General features: G+C 40.9%; 1 protein-coding gene across 7 annotated transcripts in view; it reads right to left on the bottom strand.

Moving 5' to 3' along the window:
* Positions 1 to 17,158, bottom strand: part of INTU (inturned planar cell polarity protein) — a 98,098-nt gene that overhangs the window by 38,522 nt on the left and 42,418 nt on the right. For 6 of the 7 annotated variants that reach the window (XM_039540575.1, XM_039540576.1, XM_039540574.1 and 3 more), the window contains exons 5-7: positions 12,869 to 12,987; positions 5,128 to 5,217; positions 1,125 to 1,202 (exon numbers count right to left, since the gene is read on the bottom strand). In XM_039540575.1, the coding sequence (XP_039396509.1) occupies positions 1,125 to 1,202; positions 5,128 to 5,217; positions 12,869 to 12,987 (287 nt within the window). The remainder of the gene's footprint in view (positions 1 to 1,124; positions 1,203 to 5,127; positions 5,218 to 12,868; positions 12,988 to 17,158) is intronic. The other variant, XM_039540577.1, reaches the window with a different exon arrangement.

The raw sequence follows: 17,158 nt of genomic DNA, 5'->3' as shown, positions 1-17,158 counted from the left end.
AGCATGCTCTTCATATTACCTTCAGAAAATGAGAACAAAATTCTACTATTCCAAATGTCTCCTAAAGTTGTACCAAAATAAATTGATTTATCCATCTTATTCAGTGTTTGATTCTTTTCTGAGATATACTGACAGCTGTGTACATGTATCTGAACACTGCCCATGTATAAGAAGTGGTGTGTGCATACTTATTACAGTAAACATGAGCCCTGATGTCATTTGTTCTAGGCAGAATAACTTGATAACATATTTTTTTTGCTATTTAACACAGGAATAGAAATAACTATTATGATTTTCACACTGAAATTATACTAACATTGGCCCTTGTCATTATTATTGAAAATTGCAGTAGCACTCCAAATGTGCTAGGTGATTTCTGAACACAGAGGAAGACAGTCCCTCCCTCAAATAAAGTTAAAATTATGGATTGTACATTTTAGTAAATATCTAATAATCTGATCCACCTAAAAGTCTACAAGAATAGGTCCCAGTGGCTTCAATGGACCTTCTGACATGCCTAAAGTTAAGCACACAAGTAAGTCTTTGCATGATCAGGACCAAAGCGATTTAAAAAATAAACAACAATAATAAAAAAAATATATCTCTACCCCGATATAACATGGTCCTCAGAAGCCAAAAAAATCTCACTGCCTTATAGGTGAGACCACGTTATATCGGGTTCGGTCTGGTATAGCACAGCGTACTGGCAAGAGCCGGTACGCTGTGCCAGACTGGACCGGACTCCCCTGTGGTGATTTAAAGGGCCCGAGGCTCCACACAAATTCTGATATAACACGGCAAAGCAGCAGGTCTCGGGTGGCGCTTTAAAGGGCCCAGGGCTCCCCGCTGCTTTACCATGTTATATCTGAATTAGTGTCATATCGGGTCGCGGTCTATTGGGGTAGAGGTGTGCTGCTTATCAAAGAAGGTTAAAAGAATTTTATTAGTGTAAGGTTGGAACAAAAACAGACAACAACATACAGACATTAGGCTTCCCGTGCTATAGAATCCAGTGCAAAGCCACGTAAATACAAAAAAGCAAAACACTTGGTATAGACGCTTGCTCTGTCTGAGAGTTAACCTCAAAATTAGTTAATAAAAACATATCCTTTGGAAGCACTTACCTGTCCAAAGAACCATACATAAATTTTAAGGTTCTGACAACATCTGTAATCATGTTCCTTAGCTGAGAAAGAGGCACACTAGCAAAACAAAACAAAATTAAAAAAAACAAACACTTTAAACTGTGTTTACAATATGGTGAAATGCATCACGGATCAAGAGAGGGTGAATTTCGTTATTGCTGCTGGCCTCACTGATTCACAAAATTAGAACATCCTGTCTCCACTTCATAGAAACTAAGAACGGAATAGCTCTATTAGGTCATTCAATGTATTTCACTGCTGATGCTATGTTCTTGACAATACATTTTCTAGTGTCTTGTCTGGTCTAGTTTTAAAAACCCCAAGAGACTGAGCTTCTATCACTTCCTTTTGGAAAATACTCCAACACTTCTCAGCAACTATTTAATACCAAAGCGCTGTACTGAGATCCCTTATTTTTTGACAATTCATTTTTAAAATAGACCCCAAACTATTTTACTAGTATAGCCTGATGTGTTATAATAAGTAAAAAAATAATACAATTGTCAAAAGGAAAGGCATATTTGAATCAGGTTTATTTGCTTACTAACCTGCAAAGTTCAGTCCTTTATAATAAGTAGTGTTGATAAGCAGGGTCCTACAATAACAGTAAAACTTAGCATTTCATAGAGTTTGTAAAACAATTATGCCTCAGAACATTCCTGCCAGATGGGACTTCCTCTTCCCCTGCAGGGTCTGCTCCGGGAGCAGGGTCAGATCCACCTCTGGGAACTTCTCCTGGTTGCAGGGAGTTCTGTGGCTGCTGGCTGGGACAGACTCTGACCCTGGTGGGAGACTGCAGCCCCAACTGTCACCTCCCTCCCCAACACATGGAGAGGCTGCGGCCCCAGCTGTCAGCCCCTGACCTGGGTGGAGAGGCTGCGACCCAAACTATCACCCCTCCCTCCAATGCACAGAGGCTGCAGCTTGAGCTGTCATCCCCTCCCCCACACAGAGAGGCTGTGACTTGAGCTGTCACCCCTTCCCCCCGTGGAGAGATTATGGCTCAAGCTGTCACTCCTCCTTGCGGAGAAGCTGCAGCTCAAGCTGTCACCCCCCACTGCAGAGAGGCTGCAGACCAGGGCAGCCCAGAGGATTCAGGGGGCCTCGGGCAAAGCGGGGGAGTTGCGGCACTTGTACTCACCAGCAGCGGTCCGGTCTTTGGCAGCATTTCAGCAGCGGGGGGCCCTTCAGTCGCTCCGTGTCTTTGGCAGCACTGAAGGGCCCCCCCACCGCCGAAATGCCACTGAAGACCCAGACTGCTGCTGGGCCAGGGCTCGCGGGGCCCGGGGCAAATTGCCCCACTTCCCCCCCCACTCTGGGTGGCCCTGCTGCAGACCCAGCTGTTAGTCCCCGACCCAAGCTGGAAGCTGCCGGGAAAACATGGACGTATGGTAACCCACCTTCCCATCCCTGTGACCTTCACTTCTGTGCAGCTGCTGGTGGTGGCGCTGAGTTTAAAGCTTGGCGCCCGGCCAGCAGCTGCTGCTCTCTGGCTGCCCAGCTCTGAAGGCAGCGCCCTTGCCAGCAGCAGCACAGAAGTAAGGGTGGCAATCCCACAATCCCCTACAATAACCTTATAACCCCCACAAAACCCTCTTTTGGGTCAGGACCCGCATGATTACAATAGTGTGAAATTTCAGATGTAAACATCTGAAACTGTGAAACGGACTATTTTTAAAATCCTATGACCGTGAAATTGACCAAAATGGACTGTGAATTTGGTAGGGCCCTACACATACACTACATACTGTGACAAAGCTCTGTCCTTGTCTCTGTGGGTCCCGCACTTCCTGGCAGATTTCACTAGCCTCAAAGGCTCACTGTGACCCTCCACGTAGCCCTTTTCTCTCTAGAGACAAGGGTCACAGCTTACTGAGCCATTTTCATCATAAGCCAGCAAGGGAGGTGAGGAGAAGCTACCCCCCCTTGCACAGTCTCTGTCGTCTCCCAGTCTCAGTGATTAATTTGAGAGTAGGGAAGGGGGGAGCCCAGGTCCGCCCTCTACTGCGGGCTCCAGCCCAGGGACCCTAATAGTATCAGCTATGGTATCTGACTTTTTGGAAACAGGATGCGTACAATTCCCTGGACCACTTTCCACAGCAGCCCCAGCTCCTTAATATCTACTTCACCCTTACCTGAGGGCCTCCCTCCTTGTGCCTGAGATGGTTTGTACTGCTCAGTTCCTCCAACAGCGCAGCTTCCTCCTACAGCTCCTGACACCCACGCACACCTGACTAACTGGGAGGCTTTTAACTACGTTCAGCCAGCCCCTGACTGGCGTCAAGTGTATCAATCAACCCACTGTCTTCCCTGCCTTCTGGAAAGATCTTAATTAGCCCCAGGTGTCTTAATTGACCTGGAGTAGCTGCCATTTGCTTATCCTGGTAGCAAGAATTTGTTTAGCCTGTGGCTAATATATCTGTCTCCTACTACTTTACTATAGCCATCTGGCCTTGCCCTGTCACAATACTTAAATAGTAATATACAGTAACTCCTCACTTAACATTGTAGTTATGTTCCTGAAAAATGTGACTAAGCAAAACGCTGTTAAGCGAATTCAGTTTCTCCATAAGAATTAATGTAAATGAGGGGGTTAGGTTCCAGGAAAAAATTTTTCACCAGACAAAAGAATACACACACACACACACACACACACACAGTGTACGTTTTAAACAAACAATTTAATACTGGTACACAGTGATGATGATTGTGAAGCTTGGTTGAGGTGGAGGAGTCAGAGGGTGGGATATTTCCCAGGAAATGCCTTACTGCTAAATGATGAACTAGCAATTAGCTGAGCCCTCGAGGGTTAACTCTCACACTCTACAAGGCAGCAGAAATGGAGGGAGGGGAGCCAGCATCACAGACTGAGACAGTGTGTGTGAGTGTGTGAGATGCGCATTTCCCATTAGTACACTGCTTTGTTAATTAGATCAGCTTGCTGAGACTGCAGCTGCTGACAGCAAGCTCCCTCCGTCCTTAGCCCTGTCTTGTGTCCCCCCTCCTCTGTGGAAGATAGGGTAAGCGGGGTGCAGGAGCAGGGGGACACCCTGACATTATCCCCACCTCTTTCTCCCCCCTCCCCCCGCACACAGCAAGCAGGAGTCTTGGGGAGCAGCTCCAAGGCAGAGGGTAGGAACAGCACATGGCAGTGGAGGGAGGGACAGCTGAAATTGCTAGCCTGCTGGACAGCTGCTGCACAGGGAACTTAGGGGAGCGGGGAGCTGATAGGGGGAGCTGATGGGGGGCTGCCAGTCCACCCTGGTTCCAAACCCCCACCAGCTAGCTGCAACGGGCTGCTCTTCCTGCAAGCAGTGGACAAAGCAGGCAGCTGCCAAACAGCGTTAGAAGGGAGCATTGCACAACTTTAAATGAGCCTGTTCCCTAATTGATCAGCAATGTAACAATGAAACAACGTTAACCAGGACGACTTTAAGTGAGGAGTTACTGTACAATAGTTTTCCTTTAAGTGACTTACTTATGGTCACACAGAGATCAGTGGTAGAACTGGGAAAAAGAACTTGGGAGTTCCTGCCTCCCTGACCATGCACTGACTATTACTGTTATTTGTATGGCAGTAGCACCTACAGAGCCCAAATCAGGACTGCAGCCCCGTTGTGCTAAACTCTGTATACTCAGATAAAGAATAGAGTCCCTGCTGCAGAGAGATTACAATCCAAATCAGATACATCACATTAACTATAACTTTCCACACAAATAGCAGTTTTTGTTCAGGGCATTTAAAGTATTTATAAAAGTCACTATTTTTTTCAGTGACAAACTAGTTCTGTCAAGTTCTTGGCAGTGATTTTCCATACACCGAAAGCTGAATAATTCCTACATAGATGCAGAGTTACCAGCCATACAACTGAAAACATAGCTCTATACATATATTAAATTGACATAAGAAAGTTACTATTCCCAGGTCTTTGCACATTTCAATCATCTTCTAAAAAATAAACATGCTATGCTTAACACTCACCTTTCTGCAGGAAGGCCAATCACAAGCAACTTGTCAGATTCTTTCCAGTAAACCACCTGAACCAGTTTCCCACATAAAAAAAGGGATGAGCTAGAAAAATAAAGCCAGAAGAAAATGTTTACTGAGGGTTTATATGAAGGGTCATCATTTATTCTGAATGTTAATATATAAAGCTTCATGCTCACTTAAATAGTGAGTATTTAGCTGGGTCATACAATTGCATTTATAATTATGGAATTTGAAGTGCATACTCTACAAGTTATTTGTAAGGTAATCATCTACTGCACAGTAGATTTTTTAAACAAATTGGTAGGGATAATGGGAAAACATAACAATAAGATCTATTTCTTAACATTTCCACAAACGGTTACCAAAAAAACTACTAGATATCTTTCCTTTTTTTTCTAACTACAGCAGAATACTGGAACACACTAAAGAAAAGGCAAAGAAAAAAATTTCTGGAGACTGCAAACAAATTTGAAATATTGTCCAGTTTTAAATTCAGATGGATTTATACCAATGATTTTTTCAAAACACACCCAAGTTAGTTCAGTGGGCACTGGGGACAGTCAAAATTCTCTACTACGTGGGAGCTCCAAAAGGCTCTGTTCCCTCTCAGGCTAGAAAAATGCCTTCTGGAGCTACAAGGACAGCAGCCACTGAACCACTTTTTAACAGCTCTCCTCTGGTCCTTGCCTCCTCATTGCCTCTTCCTGATTTCTCTGGAGTGGCTATTGATAAGAGGGATGCTAGCTTTGTACTGCTAAACTGGGCCAGGAATAGACCACCAGATCTGGCACCAGAAGTATAAATATCTGAAGAAAATGTGTAACTGCACAGTAACATGCAGAGCATGCTGTTAATAGTAATGAGCTTATAGACAAGCAACACTTCACATCCAACATATCTTACACACTACTATATAAACTGTAACTTTGTATGAGCTGTATGTACAGGGATTGGTTCTTCAACCACTGAAATGCAGTCATTTGTATTTAATGGTACAAAGCAGTACTATTGTACATAAAAGAGTTTCAGATAAGAAATACAGAATACTTTTTCCAGTGGAAACTACAGGGAGAATTTAGCCAGGCCAAGTATAATGACCAAGACACCAGGGTTAAAGCCCCTATTGTTACAAAATGGGCCTTGGGACAAACTACCACAAATGGCGAGGACTTGCTTTATGTTCCAACCAAAAGACTCCTGAAGTAACTCCATGCCCCATGTGGGAACCAAGTACTATGTCAGAGATGAATGCCATTATCTCTTTCTGAGCCATTAAGGTATTCTTTAGAGGTCTTTCACTTAGCTTACAAAATTAACAGGATTTCAGCAGAAAGTGGTACGGCTATAGACTCTGGCCAACATTTTCAGTGGTCAAAACCTTGGTTATAGTCTCATCTGAGAGACCCCACAAGTGATTTTGGCTCTCAGTCTCTTTTGAAACAAGACTTCAGTACTTCAAAAAAATTTTTTACCTGAAATAATGACAGAGGTAAGCCTGAACTGTTACAGTATCAGTGTATTAATCATAGAAATACACCTCTACCTCGATATAACACTGTCCTTGGGAGCCAAAAAAATCTTACCACGTTATAGGTGAAACCATGTTATATTGAACTTGCTTTGATCCACCAGAGCACGCAGCCCCGCGCCCCCCCCCGGAGCACTGCTTTACCGTGTTGTATCCGAATTGGTGTTATATCGAGTAGCGTTATATTGGGGTAGAGGTATATATGGAGAATGTACATATTTTAAATGGAGAGCGAAGTGGGACAAAAAAGAGAGTTGGAATCCAATAATCTAATTACCAGATTATTATCAGATTAAATATAACCAACAGTTGAGTTTGTTGGTTGCTGCTAAACTTCAAGATGTTTTAGAAGACTGTAAATACTCTTTGCCTAAATCAAAAAGACGGAGAAGGTAGTCTTTGTGATTAAAGTACTGTATTGGGACGCAAGAGGTCTGGGTTCAATTTCTGGCTCTGCCACAGACTTGCTGTGCAACTTTGAGCAAATTACTTAATCTCCCTCTGCCTCAGTTCCTGATCTGTAAAATTTGAGTAACAATATTTTCTAAATCACGCAATTGCTGTGACGATTAATTCATTAATGTTTATGAGATGCCGAAATACTACCCTGATGGGGGACATGAAACCATAGACAGACTTAGTGGATGTAACATCCTACAGTCATAATGGTACTGAAATTTTCACAGACCCCAGGATTTCCAACAAGTATTACTTTCCTCACCATTCCTATTACAGCCTTAGACATTTTAAATAGCAAATTAAGATATCACTGTATCAAACTGAAATAAAGTCATAAAGAGTTTAGTTTAAAAACTTAACTGAAATTATTTGGTTGTGGTTTTTTTTCGGGCTGTCTCTCCATGATTAAATCACTCTAGTTTGATCCAATATTTATATTATAGAATAGTGAATTACCGAATTAAAGATCATTGCCATTCACCAGCACAAGAGTGACCACCTTAGTCTTCTCCAGCTTAAGATATTCTAATGTTCTTTACAAACAAAAAGTTAGATACTAGTAGTGCAGTAAATATTTATAGAAAATAGAAAACACAGCAATTCATTATATACTCAGCAACAACTCATACATGAACAGAGGTGAAAATCAAAAGCTACTTTTCTGACTAAGGAAATGTTGGACAAAATACTGGTATTTTCTATTTCATTTTTAAACAATATGTAACAGCCTCTAGAAGCCATCAGAAATGATTTTACACTTTAGTTTTTCCTTTAAAATTTGGAAATATAGTTCTTTACCAGCAAAAGTCAGTCTAAGTTTTTATGGATTTTGTAACCTTTTCTTGAATACAAGAATAGAGAATGTGTAGGACTTCTAGAAATAGGTTGCCTTGTTTTATGATGTTTATAGACAGTTTGGAGCTGTCAGAAAATGCCTCTGTGGGAGAATCTCCATCCAGCATCCATAAGGATTTACAAGAAAATCATATAATTACTGGCTATGACTGATGAAGTGTAAGTCAAAGTACTGATACCTATATAAGATGTAAGAGGATGCAAGGGAGAACATATGTGCAAGTGCAAGAATTAGTGGTAAGCGTCTGATGCCTAAAATATGCAGACTAAGTATATGCTAATGGTTTGTGAATAAATGAAGCAAGAAATCAATGTACACTAGAAAAGGGAAGCTACAGTAAAGGAAGAAGCATTTTCACAACTGTTATAGGCTAGACTGTTATATCATGGTTAGAGCAGGAGGCTGCAATTCCTAAACCCAAGGGCAGAACACCCAGTTGTGTCAAGGAAGCAAGATCGGAACTGAAAAAAAACCAAAAAACCGAGGAGTACTTGTGGCACCTTAGAGACTAAATAGCTTTCATGGGCTAAAACCCACTTTTAGCATGCAATGGAAAATACAGTAGGAAGATCTGTATACACAGAGAACATGAAAAATAAATTTGTTAGTCTCTAAGGTGCCACAAGTACGCCTCGTTCTTTTTGCTGATATAGACTAACATGGCTACCACTCTGAAACCTGGGGGGGAGGGGGAAGCAATTACTGAATCAATCAAAACTAGCAAATGTTAACTGTTTTGTAAGCCCAAAGTGCCAGAAGCACTTCAACAATATAAGATAGGAGGAAAACTTAACCTAGATGTGCTGAGATTGCCTAAAAAGGAGAAAGAGGTTTTCATTATTATTTATCGCTTGTAGTGTGCTAGTGCTAGACAGAAACACAGAACAAAAAGACTGTTCCTGCCCCAAAGAGCTTACATTGCAGGCCATAATCTTCATGTTGCTTTAAAAAACAAAAAGAACTCTCCTCCTCCCTTAACTCCAACCAAATTAACTTTAAAGAAATGCTGTTAAGTAAATTAAGATTTTAAGTGGAGGACTTAGTCTCAGTCTGGCACATGCTGCTGGTGTTCAGCCTGAATAAACTATACTTCAGTTGAATCAATAATTGCCAGAGCATTAGAATGCATTCACACAGTGTAGGGAGACAGAAAGAAGAGGCAAGGAAGATGACAAAATAACATAAAAATATTAAAAACAATGCTAGATTTTCTCAGCAGTTTAATGTTTTGATGCTTAAAAAAAAAAAAAGCAACACCATAGCATCTATCTAAAATGCTTAGAGCAAAATGGAAGGGTACAGTGCCCAATATCTTTACTATTTACACTACATCAACAACAAAGTGATGGCTGTAGTCAATGTATTTACATTTTTATATGTGTACATAAACACAAATACAAAGCACCAGTAGTGGCTCCAAAGATAAGGCTTACAGCACAATTTATTTTTATATCTATTTTCTATGAAGAAGATTTTTTATATGAATAAGTCACCTATTTTAGTATCAGGTCAATACAGAAACTAATGCTTTCCACAATTTTTCTAACAATGACCCATGACAACCTGATAAAATATAAACCAATATTTAAATAAAGTAAAAATGAAGAAGGGCAATTAGCATTATGTTAAATGCTCCATCTTAGGTACTGAAGTTCACGCCTCATTGAAGAAGCAGAATTCAGACCTTTATTTCTAATTTTTGGCAGGAGTCAGTTTTCTGTAAGACTTAACAAGGCATCAGCATATCTATTGTTAGGTAGCTGTGCCTAGTCTACTGAAAAAAGTAGAAACCTACATTGTTTATTAAATGAAATCTTAAAAATTTTCAGAATGTAGTAAACACTTTGGAGTCCCTATAAAATCACTAGTTCTACCAGTTTTGTGCTTCAACAAAAACAAGAACAACAAGACTTTCTCCTTCTGATGCTAAGGGCAGGTGGTGTGTTGTTGTTGTGATTTTTGAGCACTCCGTTGTGGGTTTTCAGTTAGGCCTTTACAGTCTTCACCATGGAAGATGTTCCAGAAGTGACTTGAGACTAACAGCCCACTATCCGTGTCCAGCTCTATATATTGAGAGAGCTGTAGTCCGCATCTGTCAAACTGGGCAAGGGGATATACACTGCGTAGTCAGAAATGAATTATTTTTGGACACTTCCCCCTTCTTAAAAATAAAAATCACCCTTTAGCGTAGACCAAGCATAGAACATTTCAACCCAAAGGGAGAATTTTTCAGAATTCAGAGTGACCGCAGTCACAGAGGATGCTCCCTCACCCTGGATTTCTCTTTGCAAGTAGACTTCACACCCTCTTACCTAAGTTCACCATAATGTACTTTATTTACAAAGATGTATGCAGCTTCATTTCCCATCACCATAAGATTTTCCCCAAACTTCAGTGTAGCTCTAGGCACAGGGGGAGAGAGATCTCAGCCTCTCTGAAATCATAGGTTTCTTGGCCTTTCCTTCCAGCCTTCCCTTCTCCCTTCCTATCTTCCATTTAACAGTCCGCAGCTGATGAGCTGAATCTCCTTGTTAACTGGTTAATCACCCAGTCCTAATCAATTATCTTCCAGTTTGGCCCATGCGGGGACACTTACAAAGTGCAAAGAGTGATGAGCTAGCCCTAAGCTACTCCAACTCTGTCACACCCTCACTTAGGTACATCAAGCATCTGACATGGACATCCAATGTCAGGAAGGCGACTGTACATGATGCATACCTCTTAAAACTGGCTCTCTTTGGATTCCCTATGAAACTGGTAGATGAGTTTAACTGCTAAGCATACCAAATCCTAAACAATTAGATAGCATAATTAGAATAAAATTATCTATACTAACTACATTACTTGTTAAACTAAGGCACTCAATATTTATTTTGAGAGAAGGATCCGGAGAGGTTCACATCCGTGTACTGCAGCAGATGGAAGGAACTAAGGTGGCAGAGGGCCCCACGCCCCCTTTAATAGCTTTGCCCTCATAATGTTGGGAACTCTGAGGAAAGAGGTAAGTGCAACAGTGCTCTAATGGGCACTGTTATGAGACGGTTCCAACATCTAGTGCTTCCCAGGAGTGGGAATATGCAGAGGATACTCAAAAGATGTAATAACGAGTTGCATAAACTGGAAAAGGCCATAGCCTTTCCATCACACTTAGGTCTTATCTACATAGGAAAGATTTTTCTGTGTTGCATCAAGTGTAAATTTCAACAAATGTAGTTACACTAGCATAACCCTCCTCCCCCATGTAGATACTTTTATTTTGGTACAACAGTGCCCTTTTTCAATTTAGCTTATGTTGCTTTGGAAGCGATTTAACTTGAACTAGAAAAAGGCAATAACACCAGAATAAGAGTGTCCATACTGGGGATTATACGACTATAACTATATAACCGTATAGCTGGTAAAACTTTCCAATGCTTCCTTAGAAAATGGCTGACAACAGCAGTTCTTGTGCTAAATGCTTTTTTGTGCACACATGACTATATTGTACCAGCCAGTATATATTCACATTATAGAGCAGGAACATCAGTCATTGACAATTACCACTTATAACCAGTTCACTGTGACAGGCTTGATACTTAGACACTTATGGACTGATGTGACTGGCACAGAATATATAAATCAGGGGTCAAGAGGGAGTAACATGAACTAAAAATGGAACTTACTTCTAGTTTGTGAAGATGGCTGATTCTCATTATTCCTCTTTTTCCTTCACTGGCTTCCTATTCCCAAAGATTTCTTCTTCCCATTTTTATACAGCTTTATTAACTTCTCTCTACCTTACATATAACCAGGGTCCCATGTATTCTCTGGCCACATCTACATTTGGAGGTAGGGGTGTGATTCCCAGCTCATGTAGACATACTTTCACTAGCTCTCATTGAAGTAGTGCGATAACAATAATAGTGCAGTCATGGTAGTAGCATTGGCAGCATTTGCATGGGCCAGCCACCCTGTGTATGTACCCAAGGAGTCCAGGCTGGTTTGTACGTAGGGTACCTAGCTCATGCTGCCGCTTGCCATGGCCTGTGCTACCATGACTATACTACTATTTTTAGCTATGCGAGCTAGTGTGAGTATGTCTATGTGAGCCAGGAATCACACCCCCAGTTCTAAGTGTAGACATACTCTCAGATTCTAAGGCTGTGGAATTTGCCAAGCAAATGTGTTCTACGGTTTAAGCTTTCAGTTTTTAAAACTATTATGCCCCAGATTTTATAGCTGAGAAGAAAATCTTGAACTTGAAATGTGAACTAAGTTTAAAACTGTTGCAATCTCATTTTTTTGAGTCTGCAAACAGTCTTAAAAAAAAACAGGTGAGATTCTGTGCTGCACCTTTAAAGATGATGCAGTTACGTGCTGAGATCGTTGACAAATCAAAAATAAAAACTCATGAAATAAAATTAATTTAATACCAAAGTTAATAAATAGGAGTTACTGTACTGACTATCACTCATTTTCATATGTAACTGAGTTAAAATCTTAGTTTTTTAATTTAAATTAAGCTGCTACAGAATGCCCATTCTACCTTGCTAAAATGATACAGAATCCAGGAATCTTGCTAAAGAATTTAGATCAAGGTTGACTGGGAGTTCATAGATCAGATCCTGTGATACGTTACATATTATACTACATTTCTAGCCACCGAGACCTAAAGCAAAGAAACAGCCCAATAACACATAACCATTCACAGTACAGCCACATTAGGCAGATCAACTTCAAGCAGGCTATACCATATAAAACATTACAGATTAGAAGGTAAACTCATTTTTGTTTTGACTAGGCATAATAACAAAGCCTGATGTACAGATATTTTCTTCAGTATAAATAAAAAGAAAGGGAAGTTAAAAAATAAACAAAAAGGTTTTGTATTAAGTTGAAAATACTGTTACCTGATAATGTGGGCTCCAGTCACATTTTCCAGCATATCACAGAGAGTGAGAAATATTCCTCTCACACTTTTCAGCTTTTGGGATGCTTCTGATATGGGGTATTGGTAAAGAATTTCTTGCTGTCAGGATATCAAATTATCAGTTAGTTAAGCAAAGGAAAAGATTGCTAAGGAAAAAAGTATATCCGCAACATCAGTTATTTTGGACTTGAAAACTTTTATCAGACACCTCCCCAGCATGTTATCTAGCACTGGTTTGTTGGGGGATTTCCAGACCTTGCTACAAATTTGCAAAGTTCTTAAGCATGTGCATATATATACACAAGGTCAGCTCCAGGCAACAGCATAGGAAGCATGTGCCTGGGGCGGCACATGCTAAGGGGCAGCATTCCATCCATTCTTCGGGCGGCACAGTCGGAGCGCTTTTTTTTTTTTTTGTGTGCGCTTCGGCAGTTCTTTTGCTTGGGGCGGCAAAAATGGTAGAGCCGACCGTGTGTGTGTGTGTGTGTGTGTGTGTGTGTGTTTGTAAAAAAAGACTTGTAAATCTTTACTATGAGGGCAAATATATACAAAAATATATACATTTGTTCATGTTTGTACAGCACGCTGAACATGTGATCTAGCTCTTAAATGGAAATCTGTGAACCCCTTACTCACAACGGCGAGCATTTATTCACACTAACAAAACCAGAGCCTTCTTCATTTTTCAATTATGAGTTGTCGGTTTACAGCTCCCCCCTAAAGATCAGGCCCTAAACTACAACATAAATACACAGCCTTTCTACACATACATCACTGATGATATAGTTACATATAAAGCAAGATATTAGTAGGTACATATACTGACAAAATTCATAGGTCATTAACAAATACGGTGCCGAGCATGCAATTGTTTACACGTGGTTGCACAGGAACAGAAGTCTGCCTAAGGGCAAAAAATTGCAGAATCAGTAACTGTAGGGGTAATAAATCTTTAGGTAAATGATTTTACCTGATTCTTTCCAGTCTTTTAAATTTCTAGGTTCTTAAAGGGAAATGCTGTCGTTACCTATTTTACATAACAGTTATATTAATTACTTCAGAAACCTTTAACTAAAGCACTTTTGTGTGGGAATAATAAACGAAAGGGTAATAATGCCCACATACTTGGTGTAGTTTGTCACCCATGAAAATGTACAGAGCTAATAACTGATACCTATAGAGATACTGAAATCCTATACAGTGTTTTCAATCTTTATTAGATGGCCTGGAAATAATCTAATTCAAATATCAAGTCTACCCAAGATAGAGAGGCCAGGAGATACTATTAAAAATGAAATTATCTTTCTTAACAAATAAAAGCAACAGTGACTGTGCCAAAATTTTGTTGGGAAATTTTCTTTTCAATCAGATTAAAAGAATTTCAAGTCTCGCTATTGAGAGAATTGGCAAGCTCTGCCACTCTCATTCAATTTAATTAGCTCTATTTTTAAATACCTTGTTTGCAACAAGGATTTTCTGCATCGACCTCTCATCAAGAAAAAAAGCCTTTTCTAATTACAGCATTGCAATGGGTTAGAAAAAAAAAATCTTTTCTTTCCCAATGAACAGGGACCTTTACACTGTTCATTTGAGAAATAACTATACACTTTCCCAGGGAAAGAAAAGACAAACATAACAAAAGATCCCAGCAGCACCATCTATATATTTATGAGTTAGTAAGGTTTAGTATCTATCACCACACAAGCAGATCAGTTGTCTTCCAAGCAAGTTGAAAAGTGTCATTTTGTCTAAATGGTGCAAAGGCCAAGGCCAATTGAATTAATAAATGACAAAGTAGTTAATCTTAAAATAATACAATATTTTCTGAACAGAACACTAAAATATTGCTTGGAAATATTCTTTTGTCAGTAAATCCCACCTCTTCTATTTCCATTATCCTCACTTCTCATGTAATGAACTGCAAAGAAACAGTTTGCTTTAATCAGAACAGTCTTGGCACCAGGAAAGATGGCTGAAAGGACTCCTGTCAAAATAGAGAGGACCAGCTAAAAACCTCCCACAACCTTCAAACACAGGACACTGACAAAGGATGTTTTAAGTTGTCCTTACACCGCAGTGAAAGGAGACAATAGTCTGCTGCTTTGCTGTACACAAGAAGACTGTGAGCGCTGCAAGATTCATTCAAAAGCTATTAAAACAGGAACTATTACTGCAGAATTTATATGGTAAGTATTTGTAAAAGCCAACAGGGTCTCATTAGTTGCTCAGTAATGCTTGCTTTACATAGAAACTAAACAAATTCTTCCAATACTGATATCAATCATTTAGAAAAGACATGAATAACATTATTCTCTTAAAACATGAAATCACTGGAAGACTGTCCAAGTACAGAAATCTGTTACAATGGAATGAAATATTTACTTTGTTCTAAAAAGCCCAACTGAGACCCAGCCTACTAGCTGAATCTGTGATTACATGGAAGACTAATTTCCTTATAGGCAGATGACTTTTACATTATGATACAACAGCCAGAGCTCTGTGAGGATTAGGATTCTTTAATTCTGCTTTTGAGTGCCCAGGGCTCATAAGTGGGAGAAACTAGTATAAATTGCCATTATTTACTAATGAGGCTAAGATGTGATCTGCACACCAAATCAGCCACAAGATAGAGATAAAAAGCCCAATAAAGGATCACTTATAGAAGACAGATAGATACGTTTCTTCATTTCTAATCCAAACTACTGTAAACTCTGGAATCTGGAACAGCATATCCTTATTCATTCACTGTTAATAGGATAACATTAAAGGACAATTTTCTCCAAAAGGCATGGCGTTCTTTTGGTAAAATGTATGTTTTTAAGAGCTCAATTGTGCCATTTAGGCACAAGACAGCATTAGTGGCTGTTTAAGATTGCACCACCTCTGGGGTTGCTCAGAGAAGAATTTATCCCTGGAATGTAGGGGGAGCAGGCCAGCTGCAACCGCTTTTTCAAGGGTGTAGTGTACTACTCCTTATGATGTTCCAGTCCTGTATCACAGAAAAGTGTGGAGAAGGGATAGGACAATGGGTGCCATGTGGGGTAGCGATAGGATGACCAGATAGTGTGAAAAATTGGGACGGGGTGGAGGGTAATAGGAGCCCATATAAAAAAAAGCCCCACATATCAGGACTGTCCCTATAAAATTGGGACATCTGGTCACCCTAGGTACTGAGGGAGTGGCCCTCGCATACCCAAGTGCAGGGACTGTACCTGTGCCACATCTAACTACCTCCTAATAAGGAAACTAGTAGCTCTGAAACCAGATAAGCCTTGGTTATTCTTGTATTTTTTCACTCTTTTAGTAATATTAAGTTTATATGTTTCACCAGGACAATGCTGTCTCTTTCTTTATAAGACAACTGTCTCTAGCTTTACAATATAGTCCATATTGGATGAATGGGGACAAGGAGCTGCAGCATAAGATTTTAAAAAGAAAAACTAATCATTCGCAACATATTGTAAGCAGGGGCAGCTCTACCTTTTTGGCCGCCCCAAGCAGTCATGCGCGGGAGGCGCCGCGGGAGCAGCAGACCTCCCGCGGGCATGACTGCGGAGGGTCCGCTGGTCGCGCGGCTCGGCTGGACCTCCCGCAGCTGCAGACGGTTTGCAGGTCCGGCGGCTCTGCTTGAGTTGCCGCAGTCATGCCTGTGGGACGTCCAGCTGAGCCACGGGACCAGCGCCCCCTCCGCAGTCGTCCCGGGGCTCCGGTGGACCTCCCGCAGGCATCACTGCGGCAGATCCGCCGACCCAGCTTGCCGCCCCCCCGAGAAAGGGCTGCCCCAAGCATGTGCTTGCCACGCTGGGGTCTGGAGCCGGCCCTGATTGTAAGTGAACTTTGATTAAGCTTCTTATATTTATTCCATTGCCAGTTGAGAATACCTTATACATTCTTATTGTGGGAAAATACCAAAGTGAGAAATGTTCTGAGATTTTCTCTACATTAATGGGAGAAGTCTTAGGTTGCAAAAAACAGCAGAAAGTGAACCAGAGTGGCCCTGAAGGATTTATAAAAGATATTTGTATAAACTACTTTGTACCATGGCCACCTCTGATCATGAAAGTGTAGTCTCCTAAATGATATGAGAGAGGCTTGAAAAGCAAAGCTTACAGCAGGGGCCCTCGAACGTCATTGCACCTCCTTCTGACAAAGTTACTACATGACCTGGGTGGGGGGAGCACATTGGAGCTTGAGCCATGCCGCTGTGGGTGGGGAGAAATGGGGCCGCAGGCCAAGCCCTGCCATCCCTGGTGGGAGGAGAGGGGGCTGT

Source organism: Mauremys reevesii, linkage group 5 (genome assembly GCF_016161935.1).
Source record: "Mauremys reevesii isolate NIE-2019 linkage group 5, ASM1616193v1, whole genome shotgun sequence".
Taxonomy (NCBI): domain Eukaryota; kingdom Metazoa; phylum Chordata; order Testudines; family Geoemydidae; genus Mauremys; species Mauremys reevesii.
Note: the sequence above shows the minus strand (reverse complement) of the source record. Positions and strands in the feature narration are given on the sequence as shown.